At 32.6% G+C, this 26,258-nt stretch overlaps 1 protein-coding gene across 4 annotated transcripts in view; it reads right to left on the reverse strand.

Moving 5' to 3' along the window:
• The window catches only part of CNKSR2 (connector enhancer of kinase suppressor of Ras 2), a 292,411-nt gene that overhangs the window by 103,174 nt on the left and 162,979 nt on the right, over positions 1-26,258 (reverse strand). For 2 of the 4 annotated variants that reach the window (XM_040633548.1, XM_040633543.1), the window contains exons 9-10: positions 10,901-11,047; positions 783-916 (exon numbers count right to left, since the gene is read on the reverse strand). In XM_040633548.1, coding sequence (XP_040489482.1) covers positions 783-916; positions 10,901-11,047 — 281 coding nt within the window. The remainder of the gene's footprint in view (positions 1-782; positions 917-10,900; positions 11,048-26,258) is intronic. The other 2 variants (XM_040633558.1, XM_040633552.1) reach the window with 1 other exon arrangement.

Consider the following 26,258-nt stretch of genomic DNA (forward strand, 5'->3'; position numbering starts at 1 on the left):
AAAATGGAACCAAATTCTTTGTGATTGGTATTAATTACCCCCATTTAGTGCTGGCCCCTTTCCATAATTTTTATATTTCACAAGACTGGATATCAGAATACTTTTGGACAGAATGCATTATGGCACAAAGTTATAATCTTCCACACCTGCCAGGAATTTCAAATAGAAATCTGGACATGAAATGGAGATACAGCCTCAAGAAATCTACAAAACAGACTCTAAAAGCAACTCATTCTCTTGCAAATTCTTTTTCCTTTCTGACAGAAACATTAATGAACTAATCAAGGAGAAACTGCAGATACAGAAGTATTAGGGGGAAAACAATACTCTCCCTTTTCATCATCTACCCCCTCCCTCAAAAGCTCCCTCTTTGCACACATTTAAGAAGGCATAAAAGTCATCTATAACTTTCTCTTTTAGAAAAAACGTATGGAATACTTCAAAGTAACTTGAGATTTTCTGGGGCTTCTTAGATAAAAAACCTCACTTATTCCTTACTTAATAAAAGAATCCCAATTATTATTTATTATTACTTTCCTACTATTATATGAGAGAACATTTACAAGATATTTAATGCATAGTGTGTAATACAGATTATTGTTACTACTATTATTAACCAAAGTGCATTCTCTACAATGCAACAGTTTTCCAGAATATGTTCAGAATTCCTATCTAAGAAAATATTCAAGGTGCTCCTCGAGAATTTGCTTCACAGTTTACATACGGTTAGACTAGTCTTTGGATAGAAGCTGCCCAGAACAACAGGACGGTTGGTTTTATACCTGGGAATATATGGTTCTGCAGGAGGAGGGGGGATGTAGAGATCCTGGAGAGCAGAACTGTCTCTTTTGGTTGGTGTACTGATGGTGCTGGAAGGCGTGGCAACGCTGCTTGTGGGACTTCTAGGTATAAGAGGCTGGTTAAAATGAAAAAGAAAATACATACGCACACAAACAACACAAAGAACAACAACAACGACAACGACACATAGTTATCATTTTAAAATTATCTATTTCTGCAAAGTTTTTGAACTTGGCTGAAATCAAGAAGCATGTTATTTAGCACACGGATATTCCTTTGAATCTCCAAAAACAAATAATTTATTACTTTAGAGGTTCCCACTTAGTTCTCAACTCACCTTATTCTATGGCATAACCACGTAAAAGCTATTAATAAGGTAAAAGCACCATGCAGTGTTTCATAATGGTAAGATTTATTTCACAGTCTGAAACTTATTTAAATTAAATTTATTTTGTTGGAATCCCACCTCTGAAGGGAATATAATAAAGGGTAACTTTCAAAAGAATTAGCTCACTCACATCCTGACTGATACACCAGAAAGGTATTTCATATCTTTTCCCCAAAAAGATATACCATACTCTTAAGTTAGCAGGATGTCACAGATTCTCAGAAAAGGTTACAAAAATGGAGGATGAGAGGCCAATATAAGAGAATACTTTCTTTTTTCATAAAGATAAACACAACTAACTGTCTTCTCAAGGTCATTTTATGGTACATCTTCAAAAGTATGGTGATTAATGTAACACAATCATTTCACCTTTCATAGGCACACACATTTATCATTGTTTAAAATAATGTTTAGATACACATCTATAGATCACATTTTCATGCCTGTTTAAGTACTAAATACTTTTTTAAAAATTAAGGTAGCATATATACTGAATAAAGCGATACACCCGGATGCATGAACTTAAGAGCACTCCCAATTCTAAGCTTCAAAGCATTTGGAGATGATCTTTTGGTTTGAAAAATTATCCTAAAGTGAGACTAAAATTCACAAATGTTCGTGTTTATCTTACAGATCTTACTGATTAGCTATGTATACAATAACATATTAAAAATAAGAATTTTAGTGCAATCGCAAACACAAAGGTAATGATCACAAAATGAACTGTATCTTCACATGATAAGATGTTGCCGTTTTAGCCAATATGAAAACACTTTTAGCAAATCTATATAGACCCGCAGTTCTACTACTTTAACATGTATTGCTGGACAAAAAATGGCATATTACAGCTATTTTATATTGTGACAATGCTTTTGTACAGATAAACAAAATGGTCAAAAAATCAAGCATAAATACAATGTACAATGTAGGCCACTGGGGTAGGCTACATAGTTTATGACTCAGTTCATAGTTTTTGACCCTCCTTATTACACAGCTCACCTTAATAGGTTGAAATCACACATCCTGCCAAAATGACGTTTAAGTTTTAATCTATGTGAAATAGAAATTAAAGAAAGAGAGAGAAGGGAAAAAGAATTGATAATTTATTTTGGGATTCTACGATATTCTATCTCAAATGATGTAAAAGAAGTCAGAAACTTTACATGTTAAGGAATTTTGAGATATTATGAGTATGTAGTAGACTTATATTTAGACTTATGTTCATTTTGAAAGAGTGTCCAGTTAAATTATGTGTGTCTTTTAGTAACAAAAATCTTGACAATGGGAAATCGTGAGATTATGTAGGTAATCAAGAGTCATCTGTATGGATGAACACCATGAAGTCTGAGGAAATGAAGAACTGTATTGTTTCTAGTGATGTATTACATACCTCTACAACACACCTCTGAATGATAGGTTCTTTAGATCAAGTCTTTAGACACACTATGTATAGTCACTGGGCTGTGACTCTATTTATAACTGCTTTCCTCTTTGTCAGGACATCTTGGTATTAAATACAGATGACACAAAAAATAAGTTTCATCATTATAGAAACATAAAAATATCCATTATGCAGTACATTACTTTCCAAAACTTTGTAATAGATATACTGTGAGAGAAAAACTTATATTCAGTATGCTTTTTAAATCCTCTAGTATCTCTAATTTTAAAATATTCTAATACTGCAAGTGAATTTAAGAACAAGTTCTAAAAACATAAGCAATTAAAAAATAATCTTACAAATTTTTATTCTCTTTCTTTTGTTTCAGGGTTACTATTTCTATTCTGAAGACTTCTCTCCTTTTACTTTACCATTTATAGAACTAAAGATAATCTTTCTTGGTTAGCACCCATCTCTGCCTTCCCCAAACCAAGAGGAAGAAAGGAAGGATGGAAGGAAAATACAGGAATAATAGTGGTATCTTTTAAATAGCCATGAAGTGTGAGGTTAGGACCGACAGAATATTTTATTCTGTCTGGACTATTACTAGCATTCTACCTGGATTATTACTAGGATTTCTTAGGGTACATGTGCTTTTCCGCTCCCAGTAAACTTAAATGTTAGCCATATCAGCTTTCTTCAAATTGCTATTTTCTCTAGGTTTCTATTTTCAGGAAGGAGTTGCTATTAATATCATCAGTTAGCATAATGAGCTAAATTAGTAAATACGTAGAAGAAAAAGACTCTTAAATATGTTTAAATGAATAACAGGTTTGATTGTGCCAGCTGGTTCAACGAATTAAAGTGGTTGAAAAAAACAACTTATTCTTTCAGAGAAAATGGAAATTAGTCAATCCTATTGTTTAATGCAACTGGCTAGTTATTGTATTAGCTGATAAATCACAGAAAACATTTCAACTGGTTTATCATGCAGATATCATCTGGCTAATCAGTATGCTTTGTACCAAATAAAACACACAGTAAATATTAAATATATTCAGTATATTTTTGTCTACTAATTGTATTACTTTTGTCAAGCTAATCCACACTAAAAAGCAAACATTCTTCTTGAGAATCTTATTTAAAAAATTATACATTAAGCAATGAAAAAATAAAATATGATAAAATAGAAGCTTCATGGGAAAATGGAAATAGCTGTTTAACCCCAAAGGAAGTCTTTGTGATAATTTAAAATTATAATTTAAAAAAATTTTTCTACCTTTGAACAAGAACTGAAAGAATACAAAATTAAAAAGAATGAAAAAGGCGTTAAAGAACATTAGAAAGATAGGTAAAATTTTACTAAATCAAGCACAGAATAAATGATGCTATTAGCTGAAATCACCAGCAAGAAATTCCTAGTTGTAACAAGTGGCATTAAAATTACAACCACCACCAATACCAATTTAAGTGTGTGAAAATACACAAAAAAGTGACAAATACAGCTTCCCTCAAATAAAAAAAGGAGTTCTCTCAGCATTCAATTCACATTTTAATAGACATATTTCTTAGTTTCAGAATAAATATCCAAATACGTTAGCATAATAATGCAGAAAGATAGCTTCTCCTATCTTGGCAACATTTACTTTTCATCATTTGTTCATAACATAGTAAAAGAAAAGTAGTTACTACTGTATTATGAAGAATTTCCAATTTAAGGAAAAATGTAGAAATAAGGATAATACTTTTTTATTTTACCTTTTTGCCACTTTGATACTTTCTCTAATATTGGCAAAATATGGAAAGAGAATTAAGAATTACCATCATTTAAATACAAGGTTATTTTAAGACTGCATCTTGTTACTCAAATAAGCATGAAGCTTCGTATATAACTTGATCTGCTACAGTATGCAATCAAGTATGACATAGATCCATTTTGGATTCTATGCAAATAGGTTTATTTCCTGGAAGGACCTTGTCATAACATTTGGTTTTCATATGTAAATGGTCCTACTGACATAAAGCTCTCCTTCCGCTGATTCAGTGAGACTCCAAAAGGGAAGAGGCATTTGCATAAATGTCATTACTCTGCTAAAACAACTCTGATAGATTTCTCCCGGGCACTGGCATGCATCTCTGAAAATATCTAGATTCTAAATCAAATGATCATATGTATCTCTTCAAATATACATTGATAACCTTAAGTCAGTTAATGATAACTTACTACAGTCAACAGGACTACTACTAGAAATCTACTAGGTAAAACATACACATACATTTTTTTCATATTGTTAGTTTGAGCTACATAAATACTTTCAAGCTGTATCCTACAATATGGCACTACACAAATCTTCCTCTGAATCGTGTGTGATTATTTAGTAATAATATCCCACTCATCCAGCTTAAACAGCATTGGAAGATTGTGATTTTTATAAAATAAAATTTTCGGCCTTTGTAAGGAATCGCTGAAATCTCACTTTAAATCCTCTGATGGCTCAGGTCTTTTCCTTATGTCCCCACTTCTAACGTCTTTAAGGTAACTGAGCACATCTGGAAGGTATACCTCTGAAACCCCTATGGTCTTAAATAAAGACTATGAGAAAAGAGCTTCCATACTTAAGAAACTACATTTGACATTGAGGTTTTATTTGAAACAGTTTACATTTTAACAACCCTTGGCAAGCTTATCCTAATTTAGTTGTCCCTCTGTCTGGTAAGTGGCCTGGCTTTCATAGAGCTATAGAAAGTCTTGAATGACACCAGTGACATAAAGACAGCCCCAACATTAAAGATTAGAACAGTGTGTTACACATTATGTAGTTCTCTCTAAAATTCACGAATGCAAAGATCACAAAGAGTTTGCTTTGCCTTACAGGGGGAAAACACTCACTGAAATCTGAATGATTACATCAAGTATAAAACCTGACCATTTATTTTAGTCACTCTTGGGAATAAGCACAGACTCAGGTAGATCACAATACCCCATTATTCTAGCATAGAACGTTCACACGAAGTCCTTATTCAGTTCAAACACATTTTTATTATAATTCCCAACACAAGTACCAGAATATTGTTTTATGTTAGCAACTCTGTTCTTAATCATCTAAACAAATGCTCCAGAGAAAATGTATGTTGGATTTTGGGAGGCAAGACATTGTATAAAATTTGTAAGTTTCTTGACCATATCAAGAATGTTAGATCTAATCTGGAAAATTATTGGGCATAATTTTCCCTGGGAAAGCTTTTCTTGAGTATTAAATTATCTGAAAAGAACCTAAGCAAAAGAAACGCTTTTATTCAAAATTCTCCCACTCTCAGTTTTTTCACAGCTTTTTCTAGAATCTAAATTCATACATACAAAAGATTGGAGTCTTCTTTTATAAGCATGTAATCTTTCCTTTCCTGTCAGACCACCAAGAAAAGAAACATTTTTTTCTGACCATTAATTTGATCAGGAAACCATATCTGTATACGTTTAAAAATACAGATATATGTGCATAAAAGTATGTAGTTACATGGTATACAAGAAATATAGACCAGAGTCACACTACAAAATGGCTTTATGTATATATATGCCTATACTGAGGCATCAAAGTTTGCACATTGTACTAAGACTAATACGAGTGTATTTATTCTTGTGTTGTCCAGTCTTACTGGCATAGTTAATACTGCAATATTAAAACTGCGCTTCCAAATTTTTCAAGTTACAGTAAACATCACTTTTAGGATATTAATTAAAGAATGAAAAACTAAAGAATAAAGAAACTGAAAAATAGTTTTTGCATTTTAGGTGATTATCTGTAGTCAGCAAAACATTCGAAAGCATTTGGCTGAAAAACACAAATGTGATTTAGATACTTTAATTAATTTGCTTAAACACTGCTGAACAAAAATTTGATGTGACAATTGCTTGCAGCTATTTACTAATTTGAGCATGTAAAACATATAATTGTTTCTGCCTCTCAGTCAGCACAATTACATTTTTAGTTAAGATTTCTTTTCTTCTCTACCGTCATACCTAATATTGGTTATCTTCTTCTTCAAAACATGCTTTTAAAACAAAACTCTCAGAAACATAACTTTTGTTAGTAATGGTTTTTTCGGTCACCTTGACCCATAGATTTGATATTAAAACAAATTTTATTATTTCTTATGTTTTGGTTTTCACAGAATACTTTAATCATTCATATCTGTATGTATTTGAAATGTAACGTAATCAATTAGTATTCTTCTGTTGTTATACCAGTTGATAGACAAAATTGACTGTTAAGACTATCTGCTTTCCATTTCTTTTTTCTGCTCAAAGTTAAATATCCTGTTAAAAATGGCATCAAGATAATGCTAAGCAATAAACTTTTAAACGAAAAGCACAAAACCACACAAAAACTCTCACACAGATATAAGAGATTTATGGATTAGAATGCAGTTCAAGAACATAATTCTAATGATACAGCTTGATGTTATTTCATATAAAAATGTGTTTAATGAAACCTATATCAGCATGTTGAATTCCAACATTGATTATAGTGATCATTTGAGATGCATTCTCACCAAAAAAGCTGGATTCTTTAATGTTTTTAAAAATTGCTGATTCCCAGTGATGATTTCAATCAACATTCTTGCTAGTGTCCAGCTAATTCTCCCATGCATTTCTTGTAAGAAGAAAATGACACCATCCACACATGCTTGTGACCTACGCATACTAACTTAAAACCACAAACACCAAAAATATATCTTGAAGTTTATTCAGAGTTCCCTGGGATTTTTTTTCATTAAATTGGAAGAACTTGGCCATAAGCAATCACCAAGGTCACCAAAATCCAGGACATTGACTAGAAGTGTTACTAAGACCACGTTTTTTAAAAACAGTCCTTGGAAAGCAGGAAATCCCTGGTTTGCTCTCACAGAATAAAAGATTCTACCTCAGGCAAAAGATCTCTACTATTTGTAAATGGGTGCAGATGACAACAGAATTCAACTCCAGATTAAATCTGCTTGTAGTATTTGACTAAGGTATCTTTAAGTCTTTCAATTCTATTGCAGAATGTTTGAGAAATCAGAAATTTAAAAAAAGAACTGCCAAATTTCATGAAATGTACTAATGAAATTGCTCTGTGAGCATGAAGTTGAATTGTATGCTTTTGTTTATTTGGCTATAATTTCATGAATGATTTTCACAAGAAAATCTAAATCCAAATTCATTATTACAGTTGAATAATAATAGAACTTACTATCCTTTCAAAATATTTTTAGAAATGAAACTTCTTTTATGAAAAGGCGGTATTCTTTAATAATCTTCTATCTTGGGGTAGACAAGGTTAAATTTTATTTGTGTAGGTACGAATTATTTCCTTGTTAGTTTAAAAAACAATTACTCCTTATGTTAGAATAAAGTTTTACTTTTTTAAGATGCGTGTTATTAGTGTCTGTCTCCACACTACACAAACTCAGCCATATTTTATTTGAAAATGCCAGTAGGTAAATTAAGCCTGGTAGAGAAGAAAAAGTTGAAATAGATATATTGAATTAAATAAATGCCATAAATTATTTCTTTTTGTAACCTCTATTTAAATCATTCTTAGTAGACTGTTCCTGTGGAAAAATATAACCTAAGGTCCAATTCTCCAGGTGTGAACACTGAGGATTTCTATTTAAGTGAGTTAATGGGTATTTTAGCTCCAACGTATTTGTATACAGACCAGAAGTGAGAATACAGTAAGACTGATACTTGGGCCTGCACAGAGGATTATTCCTGCATTAAGAATTATATTTCACATCTGAGGTTCTTTCTTAGACACTAGGAAAAATATGTGGACTCAGGCAAAGTCATAGAGGAATCCAAAACTGCCTGCAAGACCTTATCTCATTATTTCTTTGACTTTTCCCCCTCTGGAGGCAGTCTACCTTTAAGATACAGATTCTGGTACTGTCAGGTTTTGTTCATCTTTGGTTAATCTACACCCTATAAAAATTCTGACCAGACAGTTCCCATTACGCTTTTGGTGTCTCTGTATTTTAGAGTAGACCAAAGCTGTAAGGTCAAGAAACAACTCTGCAATGGTACAATATCAGGTCTTCAAAATTTCAGGGATATTTGTTGATGGTGGTATAGTATGTTAGAGGACTTATCCATTGCTCTTACCAAGACCTTGTTTTACCACCATTAGGAAGTATTTAATTAAAACTAATACTCTTTCTTCTGTTCTGTAAAAAGTCAACCAATTTTTTGGTTGGAAGCAATTTTTAAAGCAGCTGAAAGTAAGTTCCCCACCCTCCCAACAGTATTGTTTACCTATAAGGAGTTGAGCTTGGACAATACATTTCAGTGAACTAAATTCAGTTGAAGTAACAAATTTATAAAAATGTTGATTCATATAAGCACTTATGGAAATGCTGATTTTCTTTTTTCTGATCTCAGCAATCTGAAAAAGTAAATTTATAAATATACTCAGAGTAACTAAACAAGCAATGAGGAATAAATACAATTAGTGATCTGGTGAGGCATATTTCTTGGCAGTTAGCAATGGACCTAGAAACAGTGTCCTAATAACATATTATAATTATAATTAAAACATGATGTGAAATAATTTAAAAAAATTAAAGTCTTTGTTCTTCAGCTTTGAATATACACACCAAATGTGTGGCAAAAAAGAAATGTTGGTCTTTCGATTATTTCAGCATTTGGCATAAAAGTGATTAACTGGATAGTGTCATTACCTTAATTCTCCAGTTTGTACTTGTGGAAAAGAATCTAAAAAGGGACCAAATTATCAGTTTATTTCCTAGAGATATTCCCTCAAACAGAGTTCATGGATCAACAAGAAAATAGTGTCTTTTTGGTGTTCCAGGTGAAATAGAAGGGATTAGAGAGAAGTTGTTAAATTTAACTACACATATATAGAGAAAAAAACCTAATGGCTGAAATTGCGGGACTCTTCTTCGGTGTTCCCACCTCTCAGGATCTTTGAGGAAGACATGTCAATAGGAAAACTACAGAGTGGAACAACAAAGCAACTTATAATACAGCGAAAAAATAAAATGATGTGATGGGAAAGTCTGACCTGCTAATTTATGATTTAATGAGTCAAAAAACATTGAACTCTGAACTTTAGTGACATTAAAAATATTTGATAATAGACATATACTGCAAATCAAATGTATTTGGACATATTAATATAGTTTACATACATTCATTTGAAAAATGAAAGATTAATATTAAAAATTTAAAGACCTTAATGTTAGAACATTTTAAATGTTTTTATGCTATTTAAATATACTCCAACTTTGAGGACAATAAGTAGTAAAGTTTTAAACAATGAGAAATCATTATAATCCACAAGGCCATTCATGTGTAATGGAGAATTTAGGATTTTAGGGGGAAAAACATCTAAGAATGGTATAAGGTACTAATAGAGAAGTTAGGAACAACTTATACAGCAGTGATAACAATGGAATTTACTTATATTGCTTTTCTTTTTAATCTGAACAATGGGCAATGTTCTAGTTCAGTGGGCAATTACGATTTTAAAAAACTAGACTTCCAAGAAAGGTAATAGTCTATTTTAAAAATGCAGGTTTTATGAAAGACAAAAATTTCTTTTACAATGCGTTTAAAGATTATATTGACTGAAATGGAAAGAGACGTATTACTTCCTTGTTTTTCATTAACCAGAATCATATTCTTATAACTTCCTAGATAACTATGCTTCTTAATGAATATAATTAATCAACATCCATAGAGTAATATTTTAGAGTGGTTTCATGCTGAAGAAAAATGCAGAAATTCTAATGCAATAATTTCCCTATTTTGCCATCCGACAGGGTAGAAAAGAAAAAACGATCAGTCAGAAGGAATGTAGTAGGTACATTTTAATTACTATATAAAACTTCCTTTACCTACTGTTTATAAATAACTATTACTATCTTATGACCTGATTTAAAAGAGTTCTATAAACTATCATTCAGTTTCTCCAAGAAGTATGAGTGTAACTTTTAAATAGAAGATTATATCTCAAAATGAAACCTCTCATTTTCATCTCTATCCATATTTTGGCTTGAAATAACTTGTGTTTTTTTGTAATTATGCTTTAAATGTTTACAAAATTAAGGCAGAGTTCTTTATCATTTGGGTTTTAGTTATAGTAACTTACAGATTTCATCACAATTAAGCCTATTAGGATAAGCTGTGAAGAGATAATTTCACAAACCAATTTTCAAAAGCATACAAAGATTAATCCATATGCTGCTGAGATGAGGCACAATAAAGAAGCATTACTGAGATAATCTATGGCTAAAATGATGGTGTATGACTTATGATTAAGCTTCATTACCTGCAGAGCAAGGGGCTTCCATCTCATATTTTTCAGTAAAGCTGGTGCTGAGGTAAGCATGCTCTGAGGTCGCTTTTTCAAAGTTAAGATAACACCACTCGGGTCCTCTCGTAGTGCATTCACCAAATTTTTCAACTGCCACCCCACCTGGTAACCAGCAAAATCATTACAATAAAATTGAGGTACAGTATTCAAAGATTTAATGTTCTCCCCCTTTAATAAGATTAGTTAAAAAAAAAAGAAAGAAAATCACATAATTGGTGTACCATCCTATCAATTTTCAGGAGATATATACTCAAAAAAGAAATTTTATCTTTGAATTGATTAACCATGTTATTGCATTAGAGTCCATATTATTATGAGATAACATAATGGACATTTACCATGTCAAAGCAGAGACTAAAACGGTATCCTACCAATGGAGTAATTTAGAGTTTAAAGAAATTATGTCATCATTAATGCTGTGCAAGGCTTAGATCCAAGCTCTGTTCACAAGTACAATTCAAAAATCCACATGCTTGAAAACAAGGATTTGGCAATGTCCTGAGCTTGCAAGCTATACCACATGCTTTCTCATCACCATCTTTTAGAGATATGTGCTACAAGTCTTTCTAAATTAGACTGACTTTATACTACTGAGAGCTGGTACTGACAAAGCAAGGCAACATTCTGATGCATAGAAGACAGCATCAATAAAATTAACCTTTTACCACACTATGATAGAAGAAAAAATGACAACGTAACACTATTCCCATGCAGCAGCTATTGGAAATGTGTTCCAAATGACCCTATAAACTTAAAATATAATGTGCTGAATTTAATGAAGCCATTCTATTTGAGTATCACCTCAAAACGTATTGCATAGTTAAACCCAAGTACTTAATAAATGTCCTGAAACCTGGCTCAACTGTTTCCCGTGTTAAATTGCTTCACTCATCATCCTTTTAAGTTTTTGAACATAGAATAATTTATTAGTTTGCTTGAAGATGGACTAGTTATGCAGTTATCAGGTAACTGAAATCCTCTATGCTTTAAAGCACATTAAAAATAGCTATTATTGTAAGATTTAAAAAAAAAACACATTTCACACTTAAGAGCAAGAAGAACCTTTTTTCCCAACTCGAATGGATTAGAATTTTCCAGGATGTTATATAAAGACATTGTATCAAAATTTATCCTGGATTACAAGCAGGATTTAACAAACGGTCTGAACAGTAATCTAGTTTCTTCCTAGGCACCCAAGTGCAAGGGAATGGGTGCCCTTGTCTGTTATTCATCATGTTTTTGCCTGAAAGATAATGATCAAGCTGAAAAGAATAAGCACTTCCACTGAAAGAATCACAGATCCTGAGACTATGATGAAGAGGTACTCTGGACTGCAGCCACTGCGGGATAATGGGAGACAGTGGTTTATATAATGCATGGGCATCCATTTAAATCATAACCTCTACTGCAGCTGAAAGGAGTGATGGTGAAGAGAAAAAGTCAGGACAAAAAGAAGTGAGATGCTACAATGCTTAGAAACTCAGGGGTCCCAGATATGAATCAAAATGATCATTTTGATACTTGCCGAACACGAATAAGAGGCTGCCAGTTAAAAAAAAAATCACATTAATGCAGGTAACTGGTCAAATGTCTCCCATTACACGTAAGTGGGAATTATTATGTGCCCAAAGGTGTATTACATTGAGTCTGATTCCTCTGATAGCAAAGTAGTGTTTCTGCAGCCATTTCTGTAAGCCAAGAGTCAAAGCGAATTGAATTCAAATCCAAGTGTTCATTTTGCTTGCCAAAAAAATATGCGAGCAGATTTCTGAGTTCAAGGTTTGGAGGAGAAAACATGCTGTTTATACGAAGAGTTTATGAACAACTTATTAATGATAACCACATTTTATCATTTATTTTATTTATTCAAATAATTACTAACTACACTAAAACAGCCAATACGATGGCCATCTTTTTCTTTCAGCATATGTATTCTCGACAATGAATTACATATTTCTATCCACCAATTTCTTTCCATTTTTTTCTGATATGATCATTGTGCCTAGTTGGGAATTTCTAAGGCTAGATGGTGTTTTCCCATATAATGTTTGCTGCAATCTGATTCATCCTGTTCTTTCATAATTTATGCTCTTTTTGAATATGTAGTCTCAAAAAATAGAATTGTTTTTCCATGAGAAAGTAGAATTGTTTTTTGATGAGAAAGTAGTAATTTGGTTAGATTTTAATTTTAGAGCTGAATGTTATATAATGCAGAAAAGTATGTAATTTTACTATTTTTTCCATTTTTCTTTTTTTTTCCAAGTTTTTATTTAAATCCAGTTAGTTACCATATATAGTGTAATATTAATTTCAGGTGTACAATTTAGTGATTCAACACTTATATGCAACACAAGTTTTACTATTTATCAATCAGCCTTTCCTCTCTCACTGACATAACATTAGCAATATTTTAAATAAAAGTAAGCAAATATCCATGAAGACACATATAAAGTATGTACCTTTGATTCCCCAATTCTACTTCCACTACCATAAGGAAATGATTTGGATAAAAGTAGAGATAAATGTGCAACACGTGTGTCACAGTACTGTTTAAACCAACCAAAAACTGTACATTATGTAAATGTTCATTATTAGTAAGGGATATAAAAATTGTTGTGTGGAAAAAAAGGAAGTTCCAAAATAGCAAATGTAACTCAACTCTACGTTTGTAAAAAAATTTTATATAAATATATAAAACATAGAGATATACAACATCATGAGCAGTGGTTATGCTAAAAGGGAGTAAGAACTACAGTATATATTTTCTTCTTTATATTTCTATTTCCTGAACTTTTAGTGATAAACACGTTATTCTTATAAATAACAAAATCAACTAAATAAATGGACTTAGTCCATGAATAGTAATATTCCAGTTAGAAAATCATGAATTTTATGAATTACTTAATGAGGACAGTTTGTTATGTAGGGACAATTTCCACAAAAAGTGTAGAACCAGAAAGACAACACTACTTAAAACAGTAAAAGGTGGTGATGGAGGAATCACATCTTCTCTGTTAATTATACTTTCAGATGATTAGCAAAAAAAATTTACTACTCAGCTATGCTTAATAAGTCAAGAACTGTATTATCTATTGATTTTTGGTTTAATGAATGATTTCAGTAGATATTTAAGTGTTAAATCAGGCTCACATATTAATCACTAAATGGGAATGAAGCTGGCTGAGCAATTCACAGCCTATATGTGACATTTTTCTCAATAACAGAGGTAGGTTTTAGCTGTATCAGTCTCATCCAGGGCTTGTACACTCCTGAACAGCAACCGATCACGTCTCTCAAATAGTCCTTTCCCTTAGACCTATCTCAAACTCTCTAATTTGGTTCATTTGTTCATTAGTTTCTATCTTGTCTACTGTATATAATTCTTAACAATTGTATCCATTTATTGAGTTGTACCATGTTCTATCCAAGGTCAAATATGACGTGGTACTAACGCTCCAGGAAAAATGATTCCCAGCTTTGGTTCTGTGATATCCTAATGTATCTTCAGCCATATAATAAAGTGTAGTGAATTCTTGAAATTAATTTATTTCTCTTTAACTGTTATTTAGATACTTATGGTTGACAGATTATAGGGAGACATGGGTAACTGGTATCATAAAGAGGCAAGTACGTGAATTAGAACTTCATGTGAAAATAAGCAAAATAATCATTTTCCAAGGATTAGCTTTCCATTTTCCCATTTGTTTCTGCCTATAGTTTTAAAATATTGTGTGACAGACCTGACTTAGAAACCATGTAAGGATATAAAAGTAATTTTAAAAAATGATTGCCAAGTATTCTTTACATTGGCTGCAATAAAAGCTTTTCTGTGGTAGAGGATAGAGGGAGATTTGAAAGAAGGAAGAAGGGATCCTAGTGGTGGTTNACATAAGAGGTTAATCCACTAATACGGGAAGGAATTAAATAAGGTACAAAATTTCAAGAGATAATGGGTTAAGGATACATGTGAAGAAAAATATTCTAATAATCAAAGACATCCAAAAAAGAATCAGTTGGCTTATGAAATAGTGTGCTCAATACCAAAAGAGATGTTTTAATATACTTGCAGAGGCTAAATGATTACAATAGATTTCCAATGTCACGATACATTCCAACTGTAATACACAGAATGGGTAGGAAAATGCAAATAGATGATACAACAGATTAGGTCCTGGTACATTTCTTATCGTTTGTTCTCTATCTTTTCTTCCTCCTCACAACCGATAAATGCAGGTGTTTACCCTAGGCTAACTGTTAGACTCCTTTCTAAAATTGCATGCTGTCTTCCTACAATGGTCTCTTCCCAGAGCTTCCACTACCAACTTTGTGTATATGACTCTCAAATCTAATCATCCTTGCTTTCTAGAAGAACTCTAGTGACATACTTCCAACAGTTCAGTTCATCCATACTAATAATAATCAAGCATCAATCAAGCATCAATAATTCACTACGCTATATTCTTCATAACTATATTATGTTGCTTTTCTTTGTATTTCCATTCTTAACATCTGTATGAGGGAAACTATTAAACCCATTTCACATGTGAAAAAACTGAAGCAAAAAGAGATTCAAAGTTTTCTCTGCCAATATTACGAATTTGGCTAAGTGGCAAAGCCAGAATCCATATTCAGGTCTGTTTAATTCTAAAGCACAAAGCATTACCAGAGCAAGCATGCGCCACCCTCTATAAATATCCCATTGGTAATTCGAATAAATCCAACATTTTGAAAATCAAACTCATTATCTCCCTGCTCTCATTCAACATCAATAAAAAACATCACTGTCTCAAATTTGGAGCACAGGGTCACCTACGACCACTTCTCCTCTTTTTAATCCACTTGTCCTAAAGAACAGATTCTAGCAACTAATGTCTCTTCTTACTGTCTTCGTTCTGGCTTGCTTTACCTGATTGCTAGACTTTAAAAATAGAGTCCTAACTGGTCATTCTGCCTCTAGCCTTTTGTAGCTCCGAAATACTGCTACAGTGAGAAAGTGCTCTTCCCCTAAAAACCTTTGAAAAGGTCTCTGAAGGTCCAACTAAAGAATCACTTCCTCAAATAGCTCCTTCGTCAATATGGCCATGGGGGTCTAGTGTCTCTTTAATGTGCTTCTCAAACTTTAGCATGTGTAGAATCACCTAGAAAGCTTGTTAAAACGGATTGCTGTGTTTTAACCTTTTTTTTTTTTTTTGGACTTGTGTCCATGTCCAGAATATTTTAGGTGCTTAATGTTTTTAAGATTAACTATAATAACTTACAGTTTATTTATCATGTACCTTCCATGCAGTATGCATGTAATGGTGCATACATCAGCCTGACCTTCGTTAAAGAGCATAGTGAGCAGTGGGAAACATTTATGATAAAGAGAAGAACCTCAATATATGAATAGAGGGTGCAGTGGGAGCCCCGAAAAGGGGCATCTAACCCATCCTTGCGGATTAAGGAAAGGCTTCCTATTGGCATAAGCTGAATTTCTTAGGAGGTCAACAGGTGAAGGGGATGTGGAATTTGAGGGAGTGGAGAAAGGCGTGAGACAAAGTATCACTGTTTTGAGAAACTTTCAGTTCTATATGGGTGGAAGAGGTGGTGGATTTAAGTATACACTCTCCTCAACACTGCTTTCTTCCTCAGGCATGTCTCTGCAAAAGCACTCTTCCTTCTGCTTACAATTTTTCTCCCACCTACAGAATCTTTATTTATTTAATCTTTATATTTAATATTTGTTAAAAACTTGACTAGTGACATCATATGGTGACATGAGAATGTAAGGGTTTCAGAGACAATAAAGTGCCTTGAAACTCCAATGGGAGTTTAGTTTAGTATGTAAAACCAACATGTATTAAATTTTTCTCTAAATGCATATACTTGATGATACTAAAGCTATAATAGACATTCTTTACCCTAAATTACCAAATAAACTTTCTTATACATGAACATTTGAAAAAAGTAGTATTTGCATCTTGGATACTCCAGACCTAAAGTCATAGTGATGCGATTATGAAAAGGAATATAACAGTGGATAGAGTTCCCATTTGTCATAGAAAGACTGCTTTATCATACACATTATATAAACACTTTTAAGGTTTTTTTTTAACCAGAGAACTGTTTTAAAGTGGTTGTAAGTAGGCCAAGTTTCTCTTTCTCAACATTTATTAGAATATTTCATTCATATTAAGATGATGGGCTAGAATGAATCTTTTAAAAATCACCATACGTACCTTATACAAATTATGTACTATTAGATATAGATAATATGTTTTTCACATATGTTGAACTACTAATATTATCTTCCTGACTGTCCAAAGTAGCACAAGCCAGTGTCTCTAAGCAATGGCAAGTTAGATGTAGTTGCCAACTTGCACACTGAAATGTATTTTACATACAACACAAACCAAATTAAATTTCCCAAGAAAGTCTTTAAGGTATCCCAAGTATTAAAAGCCAGAGGTTCTGCTTTCTTGTAGATGGGGCTTGTAATTCCTTAGGTGAAGGGCAACATAAGTGGCAGGTCCCTGGACAATGAGTTGCCCAGATTAGGTGCACAAGAGGCTTTGGGGTTGGTGCTGAAGAGATGAGTGGCTTCCTTTCCTCTTGGTACATAGTGGGAAGAAGTAGTCTCTGACCCCTTTAGGATATGCCCTAGCCTATCTGATTCCCAAACATCTGGTGAATTATTTGACCAACATATAAAAAGAAACTCTACACTGTGGTCCCAAGAAGCCAAAGTTAAAATAAGCATAAAGGTAAGAATTTAAGCCTATCAACCCAAAACTGCTTTACCTTTGTCACAGTTGTATTTGGAGTTACAAGAAAGCATCTCTATACCTAGTCAGGAAGATAGGACATTTCTTAAACTATTTTTAAAGTTATTATCCTTCACAACACAAAGTAACAGATTCATCAACATTTACACATGCTCCTGTGTATACACACACTCTTACCCACAAGTTGTAATGTATAAATTATACCTCTTCACAAAGGAAATTTCAAAGAGACTTGAGGTGTGCCTATATGAATGTCTAATGACATGAGCCATGCTACACCCAAATGTCCTTTTACTCTTCTTAAAAGCACTTTAGAGACTTAACTCAATACACAATCCACCATGCTGAGACTAATGACACTATGTCTTTACCAAATCTTTTGTTGCTGTGATATTTATTATGATGTTCTATTCCTTCACATTACTAAAAAGATATTGATATATCTAATAAATTTAACATATTTGTATCCGTGACTGCCTCTTTCTTTAGTAAAACAAGCTATGTGAAAGAAATGTCATAGTTATAAACATTTTAGAAGTAAAGAATTTTGATACACAATATCTTTCAAAGATCCTAGAACTATAAACTTTGAGTACCAATCTAGAAACTTCACCTTCACTTAAATTTATTTTCTTCACAAAATATTAATGAGAAGGTCTTACAATTTTAAATTATAGTATATTTGGAGATATCCTAATTCTTCTTCCATTCATTTACTGAGTAGAAACAGAGGTTTGCCCACGGTTCAAATATAAGTGAATATAAGCTGAAGGGTATGCATTTGGTTAAGTAACTACACACAAAAAATGATTTTAAATTCTAGCATGAAGTAATTTAAGTAGGTAATTCACAGTATTCAGAAATGCCCTAAGGTATAATTTTATATAAAACCTTAGTATTGATATTTTTACAAACATTAGTTTAGAAAAGGCAATCTTGGGAGAAGAGAAAAGGAACAAGCATTTGAAAAGAAAGAATATGGGAATTAAAAGTTTTATTTTCATTAGGGGAAAACCCCCCACAATTTTACATCTTTATTCATTGAACAACTCTACATCTCACATCCTCCTTAACTTTAAAAGGCACTTATCCAGTGAAATAAGAGGATGCCAAGGCATCTGTTTTTTAAGGTATTTGTTTTTTGTGTGGCTTAATTTTACTCTAAAACTTGGACAATGTTGAGTTGCTCACAATTTGATTTACATGTATGTTTCTGTACTTAATATTTTCATGTGAATTTCAGAGATACATTTATACAACGTGTGTATTATATTTAAAGAGAAAGCACAGAAAACATAATTTCTTACTGCTATAGAATGAACAAGTAGTCCAAGACAGAAAGCCAACTTGAGGACTACAATAAACTAGTACTTTTACCTACTGCAACACCTTCCTGGAGTCTTTTCCTCCATAACCAACAAGTTCTGTAGAACTACATCAGAATTTCTTGATTGGCTCATGGGGCAGGTCGTGGGAGGAAGAAAACAGTCATCATTTTTCTCCTTTACATTTTACGACTCACCCACATAGTTTTCACCAAAAGTGATACATTTACATATCCTGTTACTTGCATCATCTCCTGTTATCTATCACGTATCCTAACTGCAGCCTTTCTATCACTGGTGTCTCTGCTTCTGTGGCCGGCTGATTCAAAAACTGTGGGTACAGTTTAGCATTTTGAGTATACAGCTCTCTTTCCGTTCTTCCATTTCCACAAGGTATTTGGTACTGTTGTGGTCTCTGAAGGCCAAAGGTTTATTTTGGAGGCTTAATGGTTTACATTTGTATGTGCTATAGAAAACTGAATCAAAGCCAATGTTATTTTTATTTCATTCCAAAACATAAAATTGAGTGAATTTGAAAGCCTCTGCTAGAGAAAGATGGAAGAAGACAATCACATTACAGCAAAGGCTTTTGGGGAGAATCTTTGATCATGCCACAGAACCTCATCCCCCCCAAAATCAAGAACATATTTTAAAAGAACCATAATAATACAGGTTTTTAACTAAAAGTTTTAAAGATATTTACATGAGTTAAATTTTAAAACAATTTTGTGCTTACATACTAGGAAATTATTACATTTCAGCCATTCCTTGCTATATTTCATTTCTGTTCTTGCAAAGATACTGGAAATACACATTTTAAAATAAAAAAGAGTCTTAGTCAACAAAACTAAAGGATGAAACAAAGCATTGTTATCTAAAAATCTATAGTTCCTACTTATAAGAATTTTGAGAAGGTACAAAAAAAATCTGTACTTATGAAAAACCATGCTTAATTTAATTTAGGAATCCAAATGGAAAAAATTAAAAGTAACCCAAACCCTGCTATTCAAAAAGTGACATGCGTAAAAATGTATAACTTTTGCTATAATGTTTATGATATGATTTACTGTCACATGTTTAACAAAGACATGTTTACTTGAAAATATAAGCAAATACTGCAATAGATGTCTATATGTATCAAAACAAAACCAAAGCATGTGTATGTATATATGCATATATATGCTAAATAAACATCACTCTAAATCCTTATTAATAAAAAATTTAAGAACTTCCATACTGGCTAAAAATACTTTCACTGTAGCAGTTATCTTTAGAAATCATTTTACCAGAAATCCAACAACTCAGACAAAAAAGGTAACTCAATCTCAGCTCCAAATGGGGCCATAACGAACTCTCTCGGCCATTTGTTCCAATTAAAAAAAAATTCTTTATTGCCTAGTATTAGGGTAGTAAGATGAGAGAAATGTAGAAGTTATCAGTGGTTACATTGCCTAACTTTTAGCCACCAGGCTGTTCAGAATATTAATTTAGTGGATGAAGCCTATATTTGAATCCTAGGGCTAAATAACCTAAAAAGAATTCAAGATTATTACCATTATCTCTTGAATTTCCTGTGTTATGCTGCTCTAATGTGTTTCCCTTTCATTCAATAATTTTTATCTTTTTCAGACTGTTAAATATTATCTACTAATTGCCCACCCCTATTACAGACAGAAAGTGAGTTAGGCAATTGTGACCGGCTGACTTTTTGCCTTTTCCATACAGGCAGGAAAAGGGCTGCAGCTATTGATGCTGATTTGCAAATGAGTTGCACACTTAATAAGCCAAAGCAGGTAAGAACATCAGCCAATAGATAATTTGAAACATACAAAATAATCACTTACAAAAAAACCTCTTAAAATTCCATGTAAAACAACTAGATCATATTAACTATCTGTTGATACCAAAGATGTATATATTCTACTAATAAAAATAAATTGGGAGTAACCATTTTCAAAGGCAATTACATTTTTCCTGGTGAAGCTAGTAAGAAGTATAGAACTGAGAAAGAAATAAGTCAGGATGTAGAAATCTGCAGAAAAAATAAATTGGTTAATAGCAAGTTACCGTTATTAAGGCATCATACAACTTAGTTCCTTTATATAAAGACTTAATATAATAAATTTCAGTTGGTATAGAAAACTCACAAAATATTATATTGGATAATAAAGTAATGAATTGATTTCTCTAAGCACGATAAAATATTACATAGTTTATATCAGTATGTGGCACTTTGAAACCAGTTTTTTCACATTCTCATCAAATCTACAATGTTTAATGCAAAATAGAAGGAAAAAAACCTATGATAATCTCATAAACTACCTACTACATAAGGTAGACCCTGAAATAAAATATTACTATGAGTAACTGAAATCTATGATGGATTGTTTCCTTTAATTTTTGATAAATGACTCTTCATGATTTTTTTCCCTTCCAAAAGAGAACAATTCACTTCCTGTTTTAGAATACCAATTTCTTAGAACCCTAACAGAGTTATTTTATGGTAATTTCATAATCGTTCATTAAGCAATATGTTAAATGCCATGCTAATATATTCAATCTCCGTACTCCAGCAACATCTTGTGTTTACAGGAATAAGACGTGGGGTACACCAGAAATATTGCCATTTGAGGTCTCAGTTTTCAATATTTTGGGCATAAGGAATTATAAGATAAATATTTCCTCATCTGAGAAGGAAGAACAGAAGAAAACAGGCAAGAATAAAAAAAGTGAACAAAGTGAAGAATGGAGGAGAAGCAGTCCAGTGAGAAGTGATGACAATAGTAAAGGAAAGGAAAAGAAAATGGAATTAGAAAAAAAAAAACCCATAAAAAATAAAGACAACAATTCAGTAAATTTAAAAAGAGAGAGAAAGAAAGGGAACATCTGGTGTTAGTCAATATCATGGTATGGATTCCATTCAATAAGCCACTCCTTCCTGCTGAACTTCAGGGACTGGGTGGTAGGGTGAGAGGGAGGGAAACGGAGAGATGGGCTTTAATGGGTCACCATATTCTGCATCCATTATGATGATGCTGGTTTCCCTCGTAAACAATACTCTCCTGTTCTGGGGCTAAAGGAACAAGAGGGCAAGGACAAAATCAAAAAGGAGAAACTAGAGGTGAGAATGAGAGAGAATAAGGGAGACACCTTTGAGAACTATATAAATGAAGTTAGAATGACCTTTCCAGATGACTCAATAGTCCTTTAATACGTTCCCTTTCCCCAGCCCCCACTGCCACCACCTGTAAGTCTTGTTGAGCAATGTTTACCATTTGATGGGTAATAAAGAACCCTAGCTTACAGTATTCATCTTCCATTTCTCACTCTCAGTGTCCAGCATCCCAACTATTTGCTGCAGTCTATCTTTTTGACTATCTCAACCTAGTTATTTTCCACTTCAGTAGCCTTTATAGCTACATATATTAAACCATTTTGTGCCAGAAAGTAGTCACCAGGTTCCAGAAGACCTTTCAGAATAATAGTGAATATGTTTTAATATTTACACAAAATAAAAGGAAATTTTCCAAATGCTGGATTCAACCACCACATAACCCAGTCCTTTTAACCAATATTCCTAAGAAAAAAATATCTGTTTTTAGTATGGATAGAATCTTTAAAACACTTACACACCAAAAACAGTATTAACATAAAATTTAACAGATTCATTAGGAATATGCCCCAATAGATTTAGTAACTATAAATAGTCTCATCAGCTAAAAAAACGTGTTAAAAGTGCATCGTGAGGGCAGAGTTGCTGGTTCAAACTATGCCGAGGTATCTCCCAGAGAGAGGGATGTAGTGGCAGATGAAGTGGAAAAAATCTTGGGAGATTCCAGCAGCTTTGAGGAGTTGGATCTTCATGCAATAGGACTCAGTCTGCTTTGCTTGGATGTTCATGATTTTTTTCTTCTTCCTACCTGGCAGCCACAGTGTCTCAGCCACAGAAGTATGTTGATTTGAAAAGCTTAAAAGCCATTTATAATAAAGAATATAGCAATATGAAAAAGGACATAAAACTTCCAGTTTCATTTCAAATAAGAAAATATAATTTTTAAAAAGAGAGCAAACTAGAAAATACATACATCTAATTGGACATCTTGAAGATATACCATACTAGCAATTTCAAAAAAAATAGTATTTAAATTCATCTGTGAGTCATCCAACTTTCTCAGACCCTTAGGGAAAAATTTCAAGATGCTTTTCTATGTATTTTAAAATAAGAAAAGTTGTCAGATTTTATATCATCTATTACTACATTTAGCAGTAGGAAGTTTTAGAATTATAGAAAAATACTAACTGGGCTAATAACATTTAAATATAAGATTGAACATTACTCTTCATTATTGAATCTAAATTGGAAGAGAACAATATTGGCAATTATCTCACTATTCTGGTCAATTAATTACTGGATTAAAATAAAATAATATTAAGTAAGTATTTCAAATGTATGAGGCTATCCCTTAATCTAATTATTATATCATAACCAACCCCTAATGTCTCTGGTAATTAATGGTGGGACAGAAGGGGCAATTGTAGACTACAAATAATTTATACTTGTTCCAACTTATTTATCTACCTACCAAACCTTTTATAGTGACAAAACCCAGATAATTTCCATTTCACCACCTCTGTATATTGTCTAGTAAGAAGTTAAAAGCACCGTACAGACCACAAAGGAGGCAAAATCAAGAAAGAGAGAGCAGACTGCCTGCATTTAATAAAATGAGCCATTCTTACACAAATAGGCCTCTCATTTGAACACAAAGAAGACAATCTGGTGATTGATCCCATTATTAAGGAAGGCTACTTTTAGAGAATTCAACCTGTTCACCTGTCAGAGAATGTCTCTATTATCATCCAAAATCAATTTGTAGGTTCTAGTAGCAGTCTGCCAAGATACCGGACTCCAATTGGCCCAAGAGTTATTGCAGGTAAAAGGGAGGAAGGCAGGTTGGAAAGTTAATTTTTATTGAGCTCTTAATGTGTGCCTGGCATTGTGATAGGTGTTTTACATATTTGTCTGAAGGAAAGGAGGAAATAAAAATAAAGTTAAATTTCTAACCCAGTTCTAATTTCACTTCAGCTGATTCACTGCCCTAGTTATGTAAATTCTCACTTCCTTTCCTCTTCTCTTACTCTTGCCCCCCTCCCCCTTAAATCTCTCACTAAATCCTGAGTTTTACTTACATGATCCTTAGAATTCTTTCCCCTTTGCTTGATAATTTTATAATTTGAGTTTGGAGAGGGAGTATAGTAAAACTGAAGGCCTTGGAGTCAGAGAGCTTTGAGTTGCAGGTGAGTTAATCATTCTGAGTCTCAATTTCCACATACACTGTTTTTGTATAATTATTTTAAGTAGTAAATGACATAAAATATGTAAAGTACTTAACATGATGCTTGGCACACTGTAAGAACTCAATAAACGTGGCTATGGTTATTATTATTATAAAAAGGTAAACTGATGCTTAAATAGTTACTATGATTCACTTAAAGCCAAAAGTCAATTTCAGAACAAAAAACTGGAAGCAAGATCCCTCAACCACCATTCTGTGTCATTTTCAATATTTTAGAATATTCCTGTGATGCAAAGATGTATTTACACATTCTCACAGTATTTAAGTATCACCAATCTATATATAGTTTATTAGTTCACTTGTAGTCTTTTAAAGACTTTCATATTCATTTGGTCAACATCAGAATCTTTGCCCCACAAAGAGTATCATTTAAACAAATTTATTTTTTATTAGAGACTAATTCCACCCATTTAAAATTGACCAATTGGAAATTGGTCCAACTATTGAACAGATGTCATATTTGTTTAGGTCACGTTGCAAAAATGGAGGCAGCAAGAACATTACAAGAGTTCGGAGAAGCTGCCTGTCTACTGCTACTAAAGCAGCTGCTTTATCCCACTGCCCAAATCCTCATCCTAGGGGACAAGAAACTTTAGTTAGGACAACCACTTTGTATAGTTTCTAGTAATGACAACTTTCTCATTATCAAAACTGTCATAGTGTGGAAAGGCTTTACTGATGACCAGAATTCTGCATTAATTAGTACTAACCTAACACCTATACGTTTAATTTTTCAAACTTTCATTAATTTTTATTCACTTAATTAATAAACTCATTGAGGAAACAGTGTAACTTTAATTATCAGTGTTCAGGAGCCTCTCCACAATATCACAAAGTTCTCAGTTTACTCAAAGCCAAAATGAAATGGCTTTTGCCTTCACATTAGAATCGGTGAGAAAGACTGGAGTTTTTCACACCGGTCTTCTTACCCCCAAAATATAGCCTTTCTTTTTAATAGTTTCTTCTATGACTAGAACAGGCAAAAACAAATTTAGTTAAAAGGTACAATAGGAAATAATTATTCACTCCAAAGGATTAGTGAGCTGTAAGTAGAACATTTACCAGGAAAAAAACCACATTTTTTTCAAATGAAGTTTATTATATAAATAATTGGATTATTTTGACTTCATTTGTTTTAGAGAATATACTTTATTTTGGCAGCTATAGAAGAAGAAAGTAAATCAACTGAGACAGAAAACAGCCCAAAGTGAAAATCATATGATGTTCATTTTCTAAAACTAACATTAAAAAAATAGCCCTTGAAAGTCTACCATAGACACAAAAATGGCACTGTCAAGATTTTAACCTAGAAAGGGATTCATGAGGTTCACAAAACAAGAAAATTTTATGAACTTATTTAGTTACGTGCAACAGTTTTAAAACAAAACCTGTAGTCCTCTTTTGGGAAATGAAGAGCCAATTTGGCTATTAATGCTTAAATTTGTTTAAAAAAGATCAACATTGACTATAAACCAATCTACCAGACACTTCAGTGAACAATCAATGTTAAAGTAGATGAATGAATGTATACCCTTACAAAATATACTTACTAGGTAATTCCGTAGTTTGTAACGTAAAACTTGAAAGTTTTATCCAGAAAAGGTTGAATTTGTGTGCATCATCACTTTAATTTTTAGCCCAAAATTATTATCTCAGTTCATGGGGTATATAACATTATCCTGCACCTGTCTATATAGAAATGCATATCTAACTTCAGCCAACACCAGTATTTCCAAACCTTGTATTAAAACTATGTTTTTTTTTTTAAATTATGCCTTACCTTCTGTCAAATAATTAAGAATATTCATTCAGCTATCTTAAAAAAGGCTAATCAATAATTTTGTACACAAGTAGGCATTTCAGTTCA

This window comes from Ursus maritimus (genome assembly GCF_017311325.1).
Source record: "Ursus maritimus isolate PB19 chromosome X unlocalized genomic scaffold, ASM1731132v1 scaffold_X1, whole genome shotgun sequence".
Lineage (NCBI taxonomy): Eukaryota > Metazoa > Chordata > Mammalia > Carnivora > Ursidae > Ursus > Ursus maritimus.